General features: G+C 41.8%; 1 protein-coding gene and 1 long non-coding RNA gene across 3 annotated transcripts in view; one reads left to right on the top strand and one right to left on the bottom strand.

Annotated features, from left to right (window-relative positions):
- Positions 1-5,233: 5,233 nt before the first annotated feature.
- Positions 5,234-18,840, top strand: part of HOPX (HOP homeobox) — a 52,956-nt gene continuing 39,349 nt past the window's right edge. Inside the window, exons 1-2 of one of the 2 annotated variants that reach the window (XM_069767678.1) lie at positions 5,234-5,391; positions 12,390-12,586. In XM_069767678.1, coding sequence (XP_069623779.1) covers positions 12,422-12,586 — 165 coding nt within the window. In that variant the 5' untranslated portion in view covers positions 5,234-5,391; positions 12,390-12,421. The other variant, XM_069767677.1, reaches the window with a different exon arrangement.
- LOC138677805 (uncharacterized) overlaps positions 17,670-18,840 on the bottom strand; it is a 181,839-nt gene continuing 180,668 nt past the window's right edge. The window contains exon 3 of the long non-coding RNA XR_011321203.1: positions 17,670-17,850. This is a non-coding gene — a long non-coding RNA (uncharacterized lncRNA). The remainder of the gene's footprint in view (positions 17,851-18,840) is intronic.

Here is an 18,840-nt window from a genome sequence, read left to right as displayed (position 1 = left end):
AGAACAGAGGTAGAGCAAGATCGCAAGAGCGGATGTAAAGCAGAACCACAGGAGGCAGAGCTAAGAGCAGAAACGTAGGAGGAGGCGGATCCAAGAGCAGAACCGCGGGAGGTGGAGCCAAGGCAGAACTGTAAGGAACAGAGCCACAGAGTGAGAGCTGAGCAGAGCCGAAGAGCCAGAGCTGAGCGGAGCTGCTGAGCGAGAGCCACAGAGTGCAGAGCCGAGAGCAGAGAAAAGCTGTAGAGTGCAGAGCCGAGAGCAGAGCAAAGCCACAGAATGCAGAGCAGAGAGCAGAGCAAAGCCACAGAGTGCAGAACCGAGAGCAGAGCAAAGCCACAGAGTGCGGAGCCAAGAGCAGAGCAAAGTCACAGGATGCAGAGCAAAGAGCAAAGTAAGATCGCAGAGTGCGGAGCCGGGAGCAGAGCACAGCTAGAGGGTGCGGAGCAAAGAGCAGAGCAAGGTCACAGAGCCATTGATTGTGGCGAGTAGAGCAGAGAGGGAAAACACAGAGGTACGAACAGCAGAGAAAGGAAGCCAAGACAGGGATACGAATAAACACAGGCACAGGATTAGGCTAAAACAGGACCAGGAATGGGACAAGGCACAGAAACAAGGATACAGGCCAGGGTACGATGCCCCACTGGGTGGCAGACATGGAATTCAGAGAACAGAGGTGCAGGCCAGGGTACGATGTCCCACTGGGTGGCAGACACGGAAGTCAGAGAACAGAGGTACAGGGCAGGGTACGATGCCCCACAGGGTGGCAGACACATAACTAACAGAAACGGGACCTGGCACCTCAGCAGCAAGAAACTGACTGAGGAAATACGTTGCACAGGCATCCTCCAATGGGTGGGGACGCCTTAAGTACATGAGGCCTCATGGCAATTGGCAGCGGACACTTTAGGAAGGTGCACACAGTCTCAATAAGAATCAGGAGTTGCCAGCGCCGCCCCCCTATGCACATAGCCAGGAAGCATGCACAGAGAAGGCAGGAGGCATGAAGCACACAGCATGGCCCAGAGCATAGAGTAAGTAAATGTGTAAGACAGGTGGGGGATGGGAGGCCATGCAATGACGCCGGCAGGGTTGTTACAGGCGGACAGGTGATGTATAATCCAGTTGTCTTGCAGGTTTCTGCCACTTGGAGTACGACACAACCCCGGTCTTCCGGCTATCGGTGTCTGTGTTCTGTAGGGAGGTAGCCAGTCACAGCTATTCTCCCCAGTTCTCACTCTCCTGTGCTTCACTTCTCCTACACGTGCACTACAGCTTGTTCTGCGTTCTGTTCTCTCTCTTTTCTTCAGGAGCTGCAGCACCATCGTGGCTGCAGGGCCCCTCTCTAATGCGTTCTGCCTCAGACTGTTCCAATCTGCTGTCTGGCACTCACTGTCTGTCTCTACTTTCCCTTCAGACCTGAATATATATAGAGGAGACACCCACAAGCTGGATCAGAGCTCCCCCTTCTGACCTGGAGTGTGAACATTGCATGCTTGTGTGTACCTGATAAAGAAGATTCTTCCTCGCTTCCAAGCGTGACATCACTCTGCCCATGAGGAAAGCAATCCCACTGTGATGACCAGGAACCTGGGCTGTCACAATTGAATATTAAATGGGTGAAAAATGTTGTAAAAACGCTTAAAAAATTGAAATGCTGCAGAATAGAAAAAAAATGCACTGATGGTTAAAATACGTCAGGAAAGAAGAGCAGCATTAGCATGAGAGAGATTCCAAAAATCTCATTTACTTTGCTGGCACTTCATAACACAGCATTTTTTATACATAAAAAAATGTTTCGAAAAAACATTGCAAATACAAGCCCTTAAAGTTCTCCAAAATTCTATTAATAAGCAGAAGAAAAAGTATTATATTCAATCCAGCAAAATCTGTTTAAGGGCTCGCTCATACTGGCGAGTAGCATTTGATGATTCTTTCATGCGAGAGAATCGGATGATGTATGCAAATGACCCTCGGCTCTACTTTTACTCACGCTTGCAGCAGAGTTAATTTCTCGCATCTCCTCCATTGCTGGCGTCAGCGGTAATCGTGCGGCACTCAGATGATATCTGAGTGCAGTCTGATGTTTCACATGCACCCATAGACTTGTGTGGGTACGTGTGATCCGTTTTGTGGAAGCATTTGCACCATGCAGAGATAATAATTGCAGATCTGCACTGCGCCATATTATAACATTGGTCCGTGTACTATCAGATAAAACTTGGGCTAGCACTCGGCCGTGTTATACGCCAGTGTGGGTGTGCCCTCAAAAGTAAAAAAATATTCCCATTCCTAGATTTTCTACTGGAAAATGACCATTATCTCAATGTTTTCATTATTTTTAATCTTTGGCTGATTGGGTCTCTCCCTTTTCTACAGCTAGTATTACAAATTCAAAATATTTTCCTCTGGAGGATTGATAAATGGGTTTGTGTCAAAGATTTTCCTAACCAAGCACCTATAAAAAATAATAAATCCTCTGCACTTATTTTAATATCTTTCTTTCACTGCTTACAATGATTACTTCTGATTTTGTAATCAATGTGAACTCAGACCTTCCAATGTTCCCTAATGGTACAGTATCTGCATTATTACAATCTGAACACCTACACATAATTACTGTACAGACACCCCTTTTGCATACTCACTTATGAGAAAGACTTGAGTTACCGTATATTCTGGAGCCCTCGATGCTCTGCCTATAAAACATCATTTTATTGCTGTCATATCTGTATCCTCGCACATAATGCATATTTTAATGTCAGTTATGTATATTATTGATTCTGTATAAGGGAATAATGGTTGTCTAGAGTTCTGTTTTTGTCATCTTGTAAATCTCTACCCAGGGGCACAGACACACCAGCACTCACCATGTATGGTCTATGCATGATATTCTGATCTTAGCCACCTGAGAACTACGTGTCATTGTTCCTCTAGGCTATAGGATATTGGTGATTGCAAGGTTACATTGTATATGTTCAAACAGGACCCAAAGCCAAGCTTATTATTGTATTAGTCTTACTTGAACAAGAACCTGCATTGTTACAGTCAGTGGTTTGTCTCTTTCATATCTTACAATGAGGTTGTAATGCATAGGTGTGAAGGAGCAGTGATCAATGTAATACAGGATTCACTTGCCTACCATTGCTGTGTGTAACATCTTTGCACAATCCACACCCTTCTTCATAATAATCTCCAGACAATATCGGATTTCCGAGTCCAATAGAAAGAATGGTTTTGCCTTTTAATTGCATCATAAAATTGCGCCCTACATTAATAATGTAGTAATGTGCGGAAAAGGTGACATATATTTCCAAAATAAGAAAGCTTAACAATAGTGTGTGGTTCATTTTTCAATGTTATTTTTTTGCAACTCTAATGCCGGCGCCAGTGCACGGTTCTCATTCCTCCTCCATACATTAACACCAACATGCTCACTGCCGTGGCTACGTTGTCACCTCCCTGTCGCTTGGCACGTCCTCATCGTGCTCTCTGCTTCCTGTCCCTGTGCAATGCCACGCTGTGTTTGCAACGGCGCGCCTAGTGTCCGTGCACTCCCCTGTTCTTAAAGTGGAAGCACGAGTACTGTGTAGATACCCCCAGACATTAGCTGGGAAGCATTTAGTATAAAATAAGTACTTTCCAGTAGGGAGGTGCCAAAGCAACGTTAATTCATAAGAGTGTTGGTGTCCTACTAGTGAGTTGCTAGGTCCCCTGGTTCATGTGTGGCCAGTGCCTAAACCCAAACCCCTGGTCCTTATGCGGCCAGTGCCTGAACTCGAACCCCTGGTCCTTTTGCAGCCAGTGAATGAATCCGAACCCATGGTCCTTGTGCGGCCAGTGCCTGAACCCGCAACCGTGGTCCTTTTTTGTGGCTAGGGCCTGAATCTGAAACTGCATCGTTGGCACCTTAAACAGTTTCCGAGACCTGTGTGTATGAACGTGTACCTATCCCTGCATTCCTCGTTGTTGGGACTGTTAACCAGTTCCCGAATCCAGTCCTGTCCTATTTGAGATGCCGTATCAGTATCCATCCTACCCAAGGAGTACTTGAGGAGTAGTCTGGACGGAGCCTTAGTCCTTGTCCGTGTTTGCATGTGTAACCCCTGGGGTCAACAGCTGCACTACCAAGGACTGCCTAGCAGTGGTATCTGGCAGCTATCTGCAGCTCAAGCCTGACTCTACCATCAGGAGCTCCAGTGAACACCAGGTAGCCACTTAGCTACAGACCTCTTAGTCAAGTCCGGCCCCATGGCACAGTGGGTCCACGAACCACGTGTGCTACCTTTGTGCATGATAATTTTGCATCTTATAGAGTTTGAATTGGGCGTACATTCCCCACACATGTGAATACATACATACGAAACAAGTCTACATGACAAAACACAAGCACACACTACCCCTCCTACTTGGCTTTGACCCCATTTATAAGGTCTATCCTCCAGGTACATTCACGCATACCTCCACGACTAGCTAACCATCAACATCTTCTTAGGCACCAGCAACCCTTCCCATCAGGTTTGATCCTCACTGCCAACACCCCTCATTGTTAAACTCCCCAAATGAATGGGCTAATGATGCACTGAGCCGTAAACTATCCCTGCGACTTGGACTATTCAATGAATGCTAATCCAAAAGTGACCTTAACAATATGTCAGGTCACAATCCTCTCTTTTGACACTACAGAACCTCTTGAGGTATACCTAATGACTATGGGTCTTCAAAAATAATTCGGACAACCCATACTACAGCTTCTGCGTACCACTCTATCCATCTCGCTGTAAGTTTTCTCCAACAAGCAGCCATTCTGGTCTCACTTGTCTTGCATCACTTGCATCACTAAGAGGGTCCAGCCCCTTGTTTTCTTCTAAATCTCAGGAACCTGTCTTGGTGTTTGAACTGGACACACTGGACGACCATTGTACACTCTAGTAGGACAGTTCAATCCGGTCTTTGGATGCCATATTTACATATTTATTGGATCACATATTGAAACACATTCTTACTAGAGAAATCCACACTTAAAGACTATGATTGGCATTATGCAACAATGGATTCAAAGAAAAGAGCAGGCTTTGGGATGAGCTCACCCTTTTACACACACCGCCTAACACCACTTACAAGTACATATTGTCACTTCAGTGAAAAGAGATTTTAGCAGCTCTTTCGTAGCTTACATAACCTTGTGCTGGGCTCAATAGGCGTGTGCTGCATGTGAAATATGAAACACCCATTGAGCAGCATATGGAAAACTAAGGCTGTGACAGGAACAACAGCTCCATAGAAACTCGCAGCGTACACCAGTGGAAGCAGCAGTGTGTGATCACTCAGCTGACAAGTGATCTCCGAATTGTCAGCATCTCATTGACTGGGCCTGTACTGCAGGTTTTTCAGGTACCTGTGTTTGCTCACTTTTTACACCGCAATGTGCGACAAACAAGTAGGCGTCATCTCACAAGCCAGCAAAACTACTAAAAAGCCTCTTAGTACACCGCCGCTCTTTACGAAATCAAGACGCGCTGGCTGAGTGAGTAAGAGCTGTTCCAGGAGACATATTCTCTCAATATGTAAGTAGATGCTTCTTCTGCACAGTTCTAGGCTCAGGCAGACAGGATTGTTGTATGGGGAGTGTGGTGGTTAGCAGTGGACTAAAGTTACAGAAATATTCTCCAGTTTTTCTCATGTTCAGTTTTTTCAATTCACATTTCTGTAATATCGTTGGAATTTTATTTCGACAAATATGGGAAAATATGCCTGTGCAGCACAGTTCAGTATATCGGAAACTAATGTTAGTAGGAAAAGGGAATAGTCCTGCTTTGTGTGCCATAATGTCATATAGAGGTCACAACGGCATTACATGATTACAGCAGCTTTCATGTAAAGTTTGCAGCACTGGAGTCCTGGGTACAAATCCCACCAAGGACGACATCCTCAACGGCTTTGTATGTTCTGGTGTTTGCGTGGGTTTCCTCCAGGTACTCCGGTTTCCTCCCACACTCCAAAGACATACTGATAGGGAATTACTTAAACATGCTATGGGATGTAGAGTTTCCCTTTAATGTTTGACTTCAAATAAGCGATTGACTAGAGGTGACTTACTAGGCGACCAAACCGACCAAGCACTACACCTGCATGGAGTTCTGCACGATTTTCCGAACACATCCCAAATATACTTTTAATTAGCTTCCTATTCTATTGGTCCTAGTGCGTTTTGTAAAAGATGGGGAAATAAATGGTAAGCTCCATTGTGGGCAACAAGTGATGATAGTCTTAGTACAGCACTACAGAATATGCTTGTGCTATATACAGTAAGTTACAGGTAATTCACCATGTTTGAAGGGGCAATTAGATGGAAAAACACATTGATCTTATAACTAAGGACTACTACAGAGCACAATATATTTTCCCTTAAATTGCACTATTTATTAAAACGCTTTGATAGAAACCAAGCTTATAATAAAAACTATGTAATAAATGGTGTACTGGACAGTTAAACACTGTCATTCAAAGGTCATAATACTACTGTACAAAAGACCAGTAAGTACCAAAAACACTGGTAATCTAGAGTGAAGTTAATTACAATTAATAACATGGTAATAATAATAGTAATAATATATTATATTTTCTTCTGTAATATACTTTTTTTAAAATTATTTTCTGCCCTGTTCTTACTAGTTAGGTGTGCTAAAAATATGAATATCAGTGAAAGTATTACTTTCTTAATTCTGAAAATTTTTTCTCTTTTTTTGACAGAATTGGTTTATTAAGATGTTCCTTAAAGGGGTTTTCCCACAATGAAAGTTCATTTTAATCAACAATTTAATTAATAGATCTTGGAATAATAATAATTTCCACAACTGGATGTGTTTAAATAAAATGTTCCTGTGCTGAGATAATCTTATAAATATGTCCCTGCTGTGTACTGTGTAATGGCCGTGTCTGACCGTACAGGAACATGGTCTGATCATACCACAGCTCCTGGACAGGGGAGGAAGCAAGAGAGTGTACAGACATTACAGCACAGGATCACAGCTGATTCTTTCTATGAGGTAAAACAAACAGGCAGGGAACTGTTTCACAAAAAAATTAGCTGTGATCCCCTGCTGTAATATCTGTATACGTTTTGCTTCTCCCCTGGCCAGGAGCTGTGGTATGATCAGACCATGTTCCTGCACGGTCAGACACGGCCATTACACAGTGCACAGTAGGGGCACATTTATAGGATTATCTCAGCACAGGAACACTTTATTTATACATATCCAATTGTGGAACTTATTATTATTCCAAGATCTATTGATTACAATGTACGCTGTTAATGGGAAACCCCTTTAAAGAAACAGGCACTTTACATAGTATGGAAAGCCATCTTCAGTTGTAGAGTTCATAGAATATCCTCTATTGCAGAATAAAGTAAAAGTAGTGTATGGAAATTCACAAACAGAAATATTTTAGTAAAAGTTGTCTTTATAGAGCAGACAAACCTACTGGAGAAATTTTGTAACACTCCCCAACCAAAATGATCATCAATGAAATCTCCACAATGCAACGTGTAAAGACAGGTTTCATCAAGAGCAGGAGGGATGGTAATGTTTTGATGGCTTTGTTCATTAAGAAAAAACTTGGAATTTGGTTTATGACTCATACCATGTTCAAGTATTGGTAACTGTGGCTGCCTTTGTAAATCTGATATATTTGTGCTTTGTTGTGCATTGTATATGATGCGTAACATTTGCAGGGGCGTCAGACTCATATTCACTGAGGGCTACGTTAGCATTATGGTTACCCTCAAAGGGCCGCTCTTAATTGTAAGGGCTCATGTAGGTGTCTGTGTAACACAGTATGAGCACACACTGCAAAGCATGGACTGGCCAGGGCCTGTAAAACAGCCGTCCCTGGGTATTAGGGTTGAGAGAGCTGTCACTGGCTACTATGGATAAGACCTCTGTCCCTGTATAGTAGGGCTAAGAGTGCTGCCCCTGGGTAGTAGGGATAACAACACTGTTAGTGGGTAGTAGGGCTAAGAACACTGCCCCTGGGTGGTAGGAATAACAAAGCTGTCTCTGTGTAGTAGGGCTAAGAACTCTGTCCCTTGGTATTAGGGATAAGAGAGCTGTTCATGGGAAGTAGGGCTAAGAGCGCTATCCCTGGGTTGTAGTGGTCAGAGAGATATTACTGAGTAGTAGGGCTAAGAGAGCTGTCCCTGGGTATTAAGGCTAAGAGACATGTCCATGGGTAGTAAGGTAAAGAGAACTTTCCCTTGGTAGTAGGGAAAAGAGAACCGTTCCTGGGAAGTAGGGCTGAGAGCGCTATCCCTGGGTAGCAGCGCTAAAAGTGTTGTCTCTGAGTAGCAGGACTAAGAACGCTGTCCCTGGGTAGTAGGGCTAAGAACTCTGTCCCTGGATAGTAGGGATAAAAGAGCTGTTCCTGGGAAGTAGAGCTAAGAGCGCTATCCCTGGGTAGTAGTGGTAAGAGAAAAGTTCCTGAGTAGTAGGGCTAAGAAAGCTGTTTCTGGGTAGTAGGGCTAAGAGAGCTGTCCCTGGATAGTAGGGCTAAGAGAGCTGTCCCTGGGTAGTTGGGCTAAGAGAGCTGTCCCTTGGTAGTAGGGCTAAGAGAGCTGTACCTGGGTAGTAGGGATAGGAGAGCTGTTCTTGGAAGTAGGGCAAAGAGTGCTATTCCTGGGTAGTAGGGCTAAAAAGCTGTTCCTTGGTAGTAGGGCTAAGAGAGCTGTCCCTTGGTAGTAGGACTAAGAGTCCTTGGCCTGTGGGCCTTGAGTTTGACACCCTTAATTTACACTGTGCTACCAAAAGGTACCTACAATTTACAAATAAGGTATAGCATATATAATGTACCAAATCTATCAGATCTTATGGTCAGATTGGTTTCTCTAGGCAACACTGCAGTTTCTTTATTGCAGTCAGTTAAAGGACAACTCTCCCTTTGGTAGCAATGATGTGTTTATGTGTAATGAGTGCAGTAAAAATACCACCACCCTCCAATACAGCACACCACAAAAGTTCCAGGAAATTCAGGACTATAAAGCTCTCAATGTACCCTCGTACTCTGGGGACTGCCCCCCGTCTTTTTAAATACGACTCATCTTCATATGACGACGTAATGAATAAGGCCGGGATAGGCCGAAACGTCTACGATTGAATATAGTCGCTTTTGTAATGTACTCTGATTTTTCCTGCGATCTGCCCATTTTTTTGATTCTCCAGTTTAATAAATGTTTTTTCTTGCATCACCAAAATTAGAGTGTGCGGTGAATTCTAATTACATTATCTAGTCAATGAATAGTCATCTCCAATATACTGCTGTTTTTCCAAGCCACATCCAAAGAATGAGTTCATTTCTACTTTGTAATGTCGAAATATGTCACATGATGAACCCCACTGACTTATAATAGGGTCAGTCAGGTTCCATTGTGGTGGTCTTCATTTTGACGTAGAGAATATCTCTGTATGATTCTCTATTCTTCCGATGAAATATTAAGGAGTTTGTGATTGAGAGAACTGACAAAGTCTCTGATACACGCCCTAAGAAATATTGGCAGAGGGTTTGATAAGCAGCATTTACTGATGTCCTTTACAAATAGATAAAATAGAAATTTTTCCAATTGAAAAATAACTCTTCATTTGGTGGATAAAAGTACAAAATGACTTAATATATCTTTAAAAATTATGGGGCCTGTTCATGAAAGTTTCATCTGCATCAAACGCTTTAAAAAGTCGCTAACGTTTAACTCAACGCTAAGTTGCATAAAATTTTGCAACTTTTGACATTTTTATACAACTGCCGACCAGCTCCACCAGAATGCGTAGAGGGCTCCTGAGGATGTCAGGACATAGGACAGCTAGATACACTCATCGAAAGAATACAGTTGCTACTTACAACAATATAAATGCTGTGAATTGCCTTCTGCAGGGTTTTGATATATTATTTCCTCATTATAATACTAAATAATGTAATATCCTTTTCAATAATATAACAGTTTAACTGACTCCAAAGAGCAGTTTTTACTAAACCTATTCTATAGTAAACTATACTGAAGGAATATGTAATACAATCAGCCCTGCAGATTTTAGTCATTTGGTTACCACTTACCAGTAAGAGTAAAGACGCTCCGGTTACCCTTTGTACATACAATTAGCCCTACAACACTTGACTGTACATGGAAAGTATTTTGTTACGTGGGCATTCCAAGTCATCGCACAGCAAGTCACAGTCTGTGAATGTATGGAGCAGCATCAAATATGGGACATGTCAAGCTAAGCTCTACTGGGAAGAATCGGAGCATTGACCTGTAGAAGACACAATTAAAATTGTTACATCATCAGTTTCCATATAACACACTGCATGTGTAACAGACGGCTCTTCTCAATTCACTAAGAAATTAGAAGCAGAAGACAACAATTTTGAGAATTAGGGGTTATTGGCTTACAAAGTTCATTTTAGACCCTTTTCTGGCACTGTAAGTTAATAGAAGATGATTTCCTCTTCCGATGAACAACAATTGTAACCCAGAGCAGCGAGCGGCTACAAAAAGCGATTCTTGCTGCGGAAGACCCAGGACATCCATTAATTACAGTCTTCCCATGAATTTCAATGAGGACCAAGTAAAACTGAATTTCCTCTTTGGTGGCAATGCAAAAGTGCACACATGCTGACACTTTACCCTAAGGATTACAGCTGATCGGTCAGGGTCACGAACAAGACATCCTGTGACTTATTTATTCTCAAAAAGTGATTTTTCGAGGTAGACAACCTCTTTAAACTGATAACCATTCACACTTGCATCTCATGAAAGCAGCCTACACTGTAAAGAAAGGCACCCTCTATCAGGTATTTGCACAGATCTAGTTCCCCACATCCGCAGATGCATTTACCACACAGTATTACATGCTGTCCAAGTTATTTACCATGTAATGCATAGAGAGGCCGAGGGCACCAGGACAGGAGACACTCTAGTGCCCATGTGCTCTATAGTCTTGAATCTATTGGTGACTGTGTCACTCACTCATCTGCATGAAGGGCACAAAGTACAATTACAGGCATATTTACATAGCATAATCTGCTCAAATTGAGTACTAATCTACAATATGGGAAGTCAGACAGTACTTGTGTGTGTGTCACGATTCCAATGGTCAGTGTGTCTTGGATGCAATGACTGACAGCTCAGTCGTCCAATCTAGTGCAGGGCCGGGCTGAGCTGTCAGTATTTTGATTGACAGCTTGGCCATCTAATCTGAGACTGCTAGATGCTGAGCTTCCATAAGGTGTTCGCTGTTCCTAGTGATTACTCACCTACTTACCTAATCTAATAGCTGCCAGTCATAGCTTTCAGCTCTGTGTGGCTTGTCCTTTGTGCCTTGAACGCTGAATTCTAATAATTTGTTGTCAGACCCTGGATTGGTCTATTGACTAACCATTTGTATTGCCCCTTCTGTCTTGATGCACCCTGACCTTGGAATTCTGACTCTGGACTGTGACCTGACTATACCGTTTGCCTTACCCCTCTGTATATGACAAGCCCTCTTGGTATCTGACCCTGGACCTCTTGACTACCCTAGCCTCATAGCTTTTCTGTGAGTAGTGACTAGCATCACAGTGTGTTTCTATTTCCATGGAGATATTATCGATATTTGAATTACATGACTGAGTGGATGTGCTGCTGACAAAAATGATTTTTATGTCCACATAAAAGCTGTGATTACATGTCATTTATTTGATTGGGGACATGGAGGCTTAGACTGGCCCACAGGGGAACAGGTGGGCTAGTGGCAGGAGTTGGCAGCACATCTCCCTAAATAATCTGCATATGGTATGTTACACTTAATGCAACATGTATAGGCAAGGGTAGGAGCTCATCACTCATTTAACATTCTAACCATGTTATTATTATACGGAAACATAAGCAAATTTATGAACAAGTATACAGGTAATATTGCATGTAATTTAACAGTGGCCTGCCATAATCAATGTCACTAGTGGGTCCTTGACACTCCAGTATGACACTGGGAACATGTATACATGGGGCAGTAATCCCTAACAGATGTTTCATGCTGTATCCTCACTCCATATATATGGGTCTTTATTATGCATCTTACCATACTGTATTCTATTAGATTTGTATATTAATCAGGTGATGTGTACTGCACAGGTGCATTACATACAGATGTAATTCCAAGATGGAATGGGACTTTCCACATAGTCATTTGTTCCTTGTCCAAACTATTACTACATCCATCTCAAGTGAGATATAGATTGGAGACAGCGATTTCTAGATTCCTGAAAACAGCCACAGGCATCTCTTTAATCTTTTATCACCTAAAAATACTTCAAAATCAAATAAATACCAAACCAACAATATATATATATTTTTGTAATTGCAGTCCCATCCGGTACATGAACATTGGTATTAAAGATGAGTTTTCATCAAAAAGAAACCTGTGAAAATGAAGACAACGGCCTGAGCAAGGAGCAGATCGAAATACTGGAATATAATTTCACAAAAGTGTGCAAACACCCAGAACATGCTACTCTTATGCTTATAGCAGCTGAAGCTGGACTGACAGAGCAGGAGACAGAGGTATACGCAATACTGCTGCAGCGCCATAATGACAATGCTCCATAGTCCCTTAGTATGTCCTTGTGAGTACGTATTTGTATACAGCGCATAGTACAATATATAGCAAAAACTTATCGCACTATGCAACTGAAGATACTAATGAGCACTGACGGTCTGTTACTTGTGTCACAAAGTTCAGTAGGACACTTGGAGCTTATGAAATACTACATCTGCTAATTCATTCTTGTGCAAGGGATTATGAAAGCCAGATTGCATTATGTTTTTCTCATATACTTATGCACATGTATATACAGTGTATATATACAGTATATATATATATTTATATATATATATACATACATACATACACTGGGGGAAATAAGTATTTGATTCCTTGATGATTTTGTAAGTTTGCCCACTGACAAAGACATGAACAGGCTATAATTTTAAGGGTAGTTTAATTTTAACATTGCGAGATAGAATATCAAAAATAAAATCCAGAGAATCACATTGTATAAATTATATAAATTTATTTGCATTTTGCAGTGAGAAATAAGTATTTGCTCCCCTACCAACCATTAAGAGTTCTGGCTCCTACAGACCAGTTAGATGCTCCTAATTAGAGATGAGCGAATTTGATCGGGTCAGGCTCTCCATGAATGTGTTGTGACTGTCACACAGCCGTGACAAATGCAGCTGCAGAGCTGAACAGCTGATCAGCAGGAGCAATCCAGATAGCCGTGTTCCCTTTGCAGCTTATTCGGTAAGCGCTATAGCTTGCCAAATAAGCCCTGAGACGATCAAATTCGCTGATCTCTGCTCCTAATCAACTCGTTACCTGCATTAAAGACAGCTGTCTTACCTTTATAAAAGATTCCAGTCCACAGACTCAATTAATCAGTCAGACTCTAACCTCTACAACATGGGCAAGACCAAAGAGCTTTATAAGGATGTCAAGGACAATATCATAGACCTGCACAAAGCTGGAATGGGCTACAGAACCATAAATAAGACGCTGGGTGAGAACGAGACAACTGTTGGTGCAATAGTAAGAAAATGGAAGAAATACAAAATGACTGTCAAATCGACATCATGAGGAAGGTGAGAGATCAGCGTAAAACTACACAGGGGGAACTTGTTAATGATCTCAAGGCAGCTGGGACCACATTCACCTAGAAAATCATTGGTAACTCATTACACCGTAAAGGTTTAAAATCCTGTACTGCCCGCAAGGTCCCCCTGCTCAAGAAGGCACATGTGCAGGCCCGTCTGAAGTTTGCCAATGAACACCTGGATGATTCTGTGAGTAATTCGGAGAAGGTGCTGTGATCAGATGAGACAAAAATTTAGGTTTTTGGCATTAACACAACTCGCAGTGCTTGGAGGAAGAGAAATGCTGCCTATGACCCAGAGAACACCGTCCCCACTCTCAAGCATGGAGGTGGAAACATTATGTTTTGGGGGTGTTTCTCTGCTAAGAGCACAGGACTACTTCACTGCATCAATGGGGGGAATTAATGGAGCCATATACTGTAAAATCCTCAGTGACAACTTCCTTCCCTCCGCCCAGGACATTAAAATTGGGTCGTGTCTGGGTCTTCCAACAAGACAATGACCCAAAACATACAGCCAAGGCAACAAAGGAGTGGTTAAAAAAGAAGGACATTAAGGTCGTGGATTGGCCTAGCCAGTATCCAGACCTTAATCCCATAGAAAACTCATGGAGGGAGTTGAAGCTCTGAGTTGCCAAGCGAGAGCCTCAAAATCTTAATGATTTAGAGATGATGTGCAAAGTGGAGTGGACCAAAATGCCTCCTGAATGTGTGCAAGCCTCATCATCAACTCCAAAAGACGTCTGACTGCTGTGCTTGCCAACAAGGGTTTTGCCACCAAGTATTAAGTCTTGTTTTTCAGACGGATCAAATACTTATTTCTCACTGCAAAATACAAGTAAATTTATATAATTTATACATTGTGATTTTCTGGATTTTATTTTTAATATTCTATCTCTCATTAGCCTAAAATTAACCTACCCTTAAAACTTTTGACTGTTCATGTCTCTGTCAGTGGGCAAACTGACAAAATAGGCAAGGGATCAAATACTTATCCCCCCCACTGTGTTTATATATATATATATATATATATATATATATATATACTAGACGGTGGCCCGATTCTAACGCATCGGGTATTCTAGAATATGCATGTCCACGTAGTATATTGCACAGCCCACGTAGTATATTGCCCAGTCACGTAGTATATTGCACAGCCCCTGTAGTATATTGCCCAGCCACGTAGTATATTGCCCAACCACATAGTATATTGCCCAGTCACGTACTATATTGCCCAGTCATGTAGTATATTGCCCAGCCACATAGTATATTGCCCAGCCACGTAGTATATTGCCCAGTCACGTAGTATATTGCCCAGTCACTTACTATATTGCCCAGTCACGTACTATATTGCCCAGTCATGTACTATATTGCCCAGCCATGTAGTATATTGCCCAGTCACGTATTATATTGCCCAGTCATGTACTATATTGCCCAGCCATGTAGTATATTGCCCAGTCACACAGTATATTGCCCAGCCACATAGTATATTGCCCAGCCACATAGTATATTGCCCAGACATGTAGTATATTGCCCAGCCACATAGTATATTGCCCAGTCACGTAGTATATTGCCCAGTCACATAGTATATTTCCCAGCCACATAGTATATTGCCCAGTCACATAGTATATTGCCCAGTCACGTAGTATATTGCCCAGCCACATAGCATATTGCCCTGTCACGTAGTATATTGCGCAGCCACGTAGTATATTGCCCAGCCACTTAGTATATTGCCCAGCCACATAGTATATTGCTCTGTCACGTAGTATATTGCGCAGCCACATAGTATATTGCCCAGCCACGTAGTATATTGCCCTGTCACGTAGTATATTGCACAGCCACATAGTATATTGCCCAGCCACATAGTATATTGCCCAGCCACGTGGTATATTGCCCAGTCACATAGTATATTGCCCAGCCACTTAGTATATTGCCCAGCGAAGACTCCCCCGGAAGGAGGAGGTATCTATGCTGTACTAACTTACGTTTACTGTCCTATATGCTAGTCTGGATGTGGGTGCTGGATGCTTTTTACCAGCGTAGTGTTATTGTCTTATGTGATGGATCACTAGCACACCAACATTTGCTATGGGGTTTGTAATTGTTATCATGAGCAATGTGTTAACCTCTTACCTGCGGCTCCTGGTGTAGTTGTCACCTTCATAGTTTTCCCTTTGTTGCATTTATGTATTTTAATATTTGCTATTTGTATTTAATAAAGATACTTCTTTTTTTATAATGATCCCTTTGTTTTGTGCAGTATTTGCCTATAGGATATATATGCCCAGCGAAGTAGTATATTGCCCAGCCACGTAGTATATTGCCCAGTCACGTACTATATTGCCCAGTCACGTACTATATTGCCCAGCCACGTAGTATATTGCCCGGTCACGTAGTATATTGCCTGGCCACACAGTATTTTGTGCAGTTTTGTGCAGTATTTGCCTATAGGATATATATGCCCAGCGAAGTAGTATATTGCCCAGCCACGTAGTATATTGCCCAGCCACATAGTATATTGCCCAGTCACGTACTATATTGCCCAGTCACGTACTATATTGCCCAGCCACGTAGTATATTGCCCGGTCACGTAGTATATTGCCTGGCCACACAGTATATTGCCCAGCCACGTAGTATATTGCCCAGCCACGTAGTATATTGCCCAGCCATGTAGTATATTGCCCAGTCACATAGTATATTGCCCAGCCACGTAGTGTATTGCCCAGCCACGTACTATATTGCCCGGTCACATAGTATATTGCCCGGCCACATAGTATATTGCCCAGCCACGTAGTATATTGCCCAGTCACGTAGTATATTGCGCAGCCCGCGCAGTATATGGCACAGCCCGCATAGTATATTGCACAGCCCGCGTAGTATATTGCACAGCCCGCGTAGTATATTGCCCAGCGCGCGTAATATATTGCACAGCCCGCGTAGTATATATATATCTATATATATCTATATATAGATATATATATACCAAATAGTAAAAAGAAGGCAGCACTCCAAAAGTTTCAGGTGAAAAAGGATGAAGTTTTAATCGACCCACATCACTGCGCGACGTTTCGGCTCACTGAGCCTTTTTCAAGCAATGGGTGTTAACAATGACTGTGCTTTTATACAACCAATTTGAATTAATTTGCATATTACAGTTGCCATTAATGAATAAATCAACAGATATTTGTACAGTTTTCTATAAGCATGCATATAATATCTTGTCAGTGCAATCTCTGTGCTCAATAAAGTGCCTTTGTGCTGTATTCTTTATAAAATATCATATTTCCCAACTCACTCCTTTGTTCCACAGACTATCACATTAGCGTAATTTATATTTATAATAATCATATCTCATAACCCTCACCTCACCGCTATCTGATGACTCCACGTGGAGGACTCTGTTTAGACCGTTATCGGCGTTCATACAAGTCTATTGCGCATGTCTACAAAGCCAATTAACCTGTCACATAGTGCCGGCCAATAGGAGTTCCAATACACTTTTACTTTACTCGCGCTTGCGCACTAGCATTATGTCAGCGCCGCAGCGCCATCTTGGATGTGGCAGAGCATTCCTATCATACTTGCATGAGCCGCTGTTCAGATCAGGCGACAGCGCTCATTATATGTTATATGAGCCACTATTCCAAATATGTGACAGCGCTCATAGTAGCGTCTTAATACTTTATATAAGATGTATATTCCTGAGTGCATTTGAGCTGTTTGTCTAAAATGCGGAATAAATATATTCTTTAAATAGAAATAACGTGGCTAGCAAGGATATGTATATCACTCAGACATAACGGATGGAAACCTTACTCAGGCTAACTCCATTAGTCTATGCTTTTCCAAGTCGACGCACAGCCTCTCCAGGCCATAACATCACACTTTAGAACAGACAAAGAAGTGAACATATATAGATTACCATGTATCTAGATATCAGACAACAGCTAAAAATGATTAATTTGCAATAATCTTTTTATTGTAGACAAGGAACCACTACTACAGGTCGACACCCGTGACAGGCAAATTAGATAGAACATTTTTTCAAACAGTGAAATTCACTTTTTATCAAAGGACCAAAACCAATGGTATAATAATCATTAATCCTCCATATGGGTACTTCATCAAGCGGCTGGTGAGGAAATACACGAGACCCACCGGTCATAAAGATATCTATGGAACAACAAAAAAACATTAAAATCAATGCACTCTTCAAAGTACAACAAGGAGCCTATATACATCCAACTCAGAGTTCCATCATAGGAAATTAATTCACCTATCCGATTGGATTTTAAATTCCACATTAAGTCCTTTAGGTTTTAAGGTGTTCAACTCATAGATCCATCTCAGTTCTAATTTTTTTAAAAGGCATATTCTGTCCCCTCCTCTCCTCTGTATGGGGACCCTATCTATTATTTTACATTTAAGATCTTTTTCTGTATGTTTAAACTCTGTAAAGTGTTTCGAGACCGGGAGATCTAATCGTTTTTTCCTTATTGAATGCCGATGATTATTCAAACGCATTTTTAACTCACAGGTTGTTTCCCCTATATACCACAGTTTACATGGACATTCAAGCATGTATACTACATAGTCAGAGATGCATGTCAAAAAGTGTTTAATTGTATACACCTTATTTGTTTCCGGATGTTTGAATGTAGAACCTTTTAATATATTTGGGCAATTTACGCAAGACAGACATGGAAAGCAGCCTCTTTGGATCTTGCCTGTAATCGTGGTCTGACTAAAAATTTTTAGGGGACCAATATCTGCTTTGACCACATAATCTTTTATATTTTTAGCCCTACGGTAGGAAAATAATGGAGGCTCCCTTAGTTCTTTGATCCTTGGTAGGCAATTACCTAACATCCCCCAATGTTTTCTAATGATGTTTGCTACAGCTCCACTTTCCTCTGAGTAAGTCATCACACAGGGAACTCTACCTAATCTTTTTTTATCATGGTCATTATTCATTAATAGATCTTTTTGATCTTTTTTGATGACTTTATTTTTAGCAATATTGATTACATTTTGTGGATATTTCCTTTCCAAGAATTTTTTTGCTAGGGTATCCATAACTCCCTCCATCTCTTTATCCTCTTTGACAATCCTACGCACTCTCAAGAGTTGGCTAAGGAGTATCGACCTTACCATACTGCGTGG

Source organism: Ranitomeya imitator, chromosome 1, assembly GCF_032444005.1.
Source record: "Ranitomeya imitator isolate aRanImi1 chromosome 1, aRanImi1.pri, whole genome shotgun sequence".
Lineage (NCBI taxonomy): Eukaryota > Metazoa > Chordata > Amphibia > Anura > Dendrobatidae > Ranitomeya > Ranitomeya imitator.
This window is presented reverse-complemented; position numbering and strand designations above follow the sequence as displayed.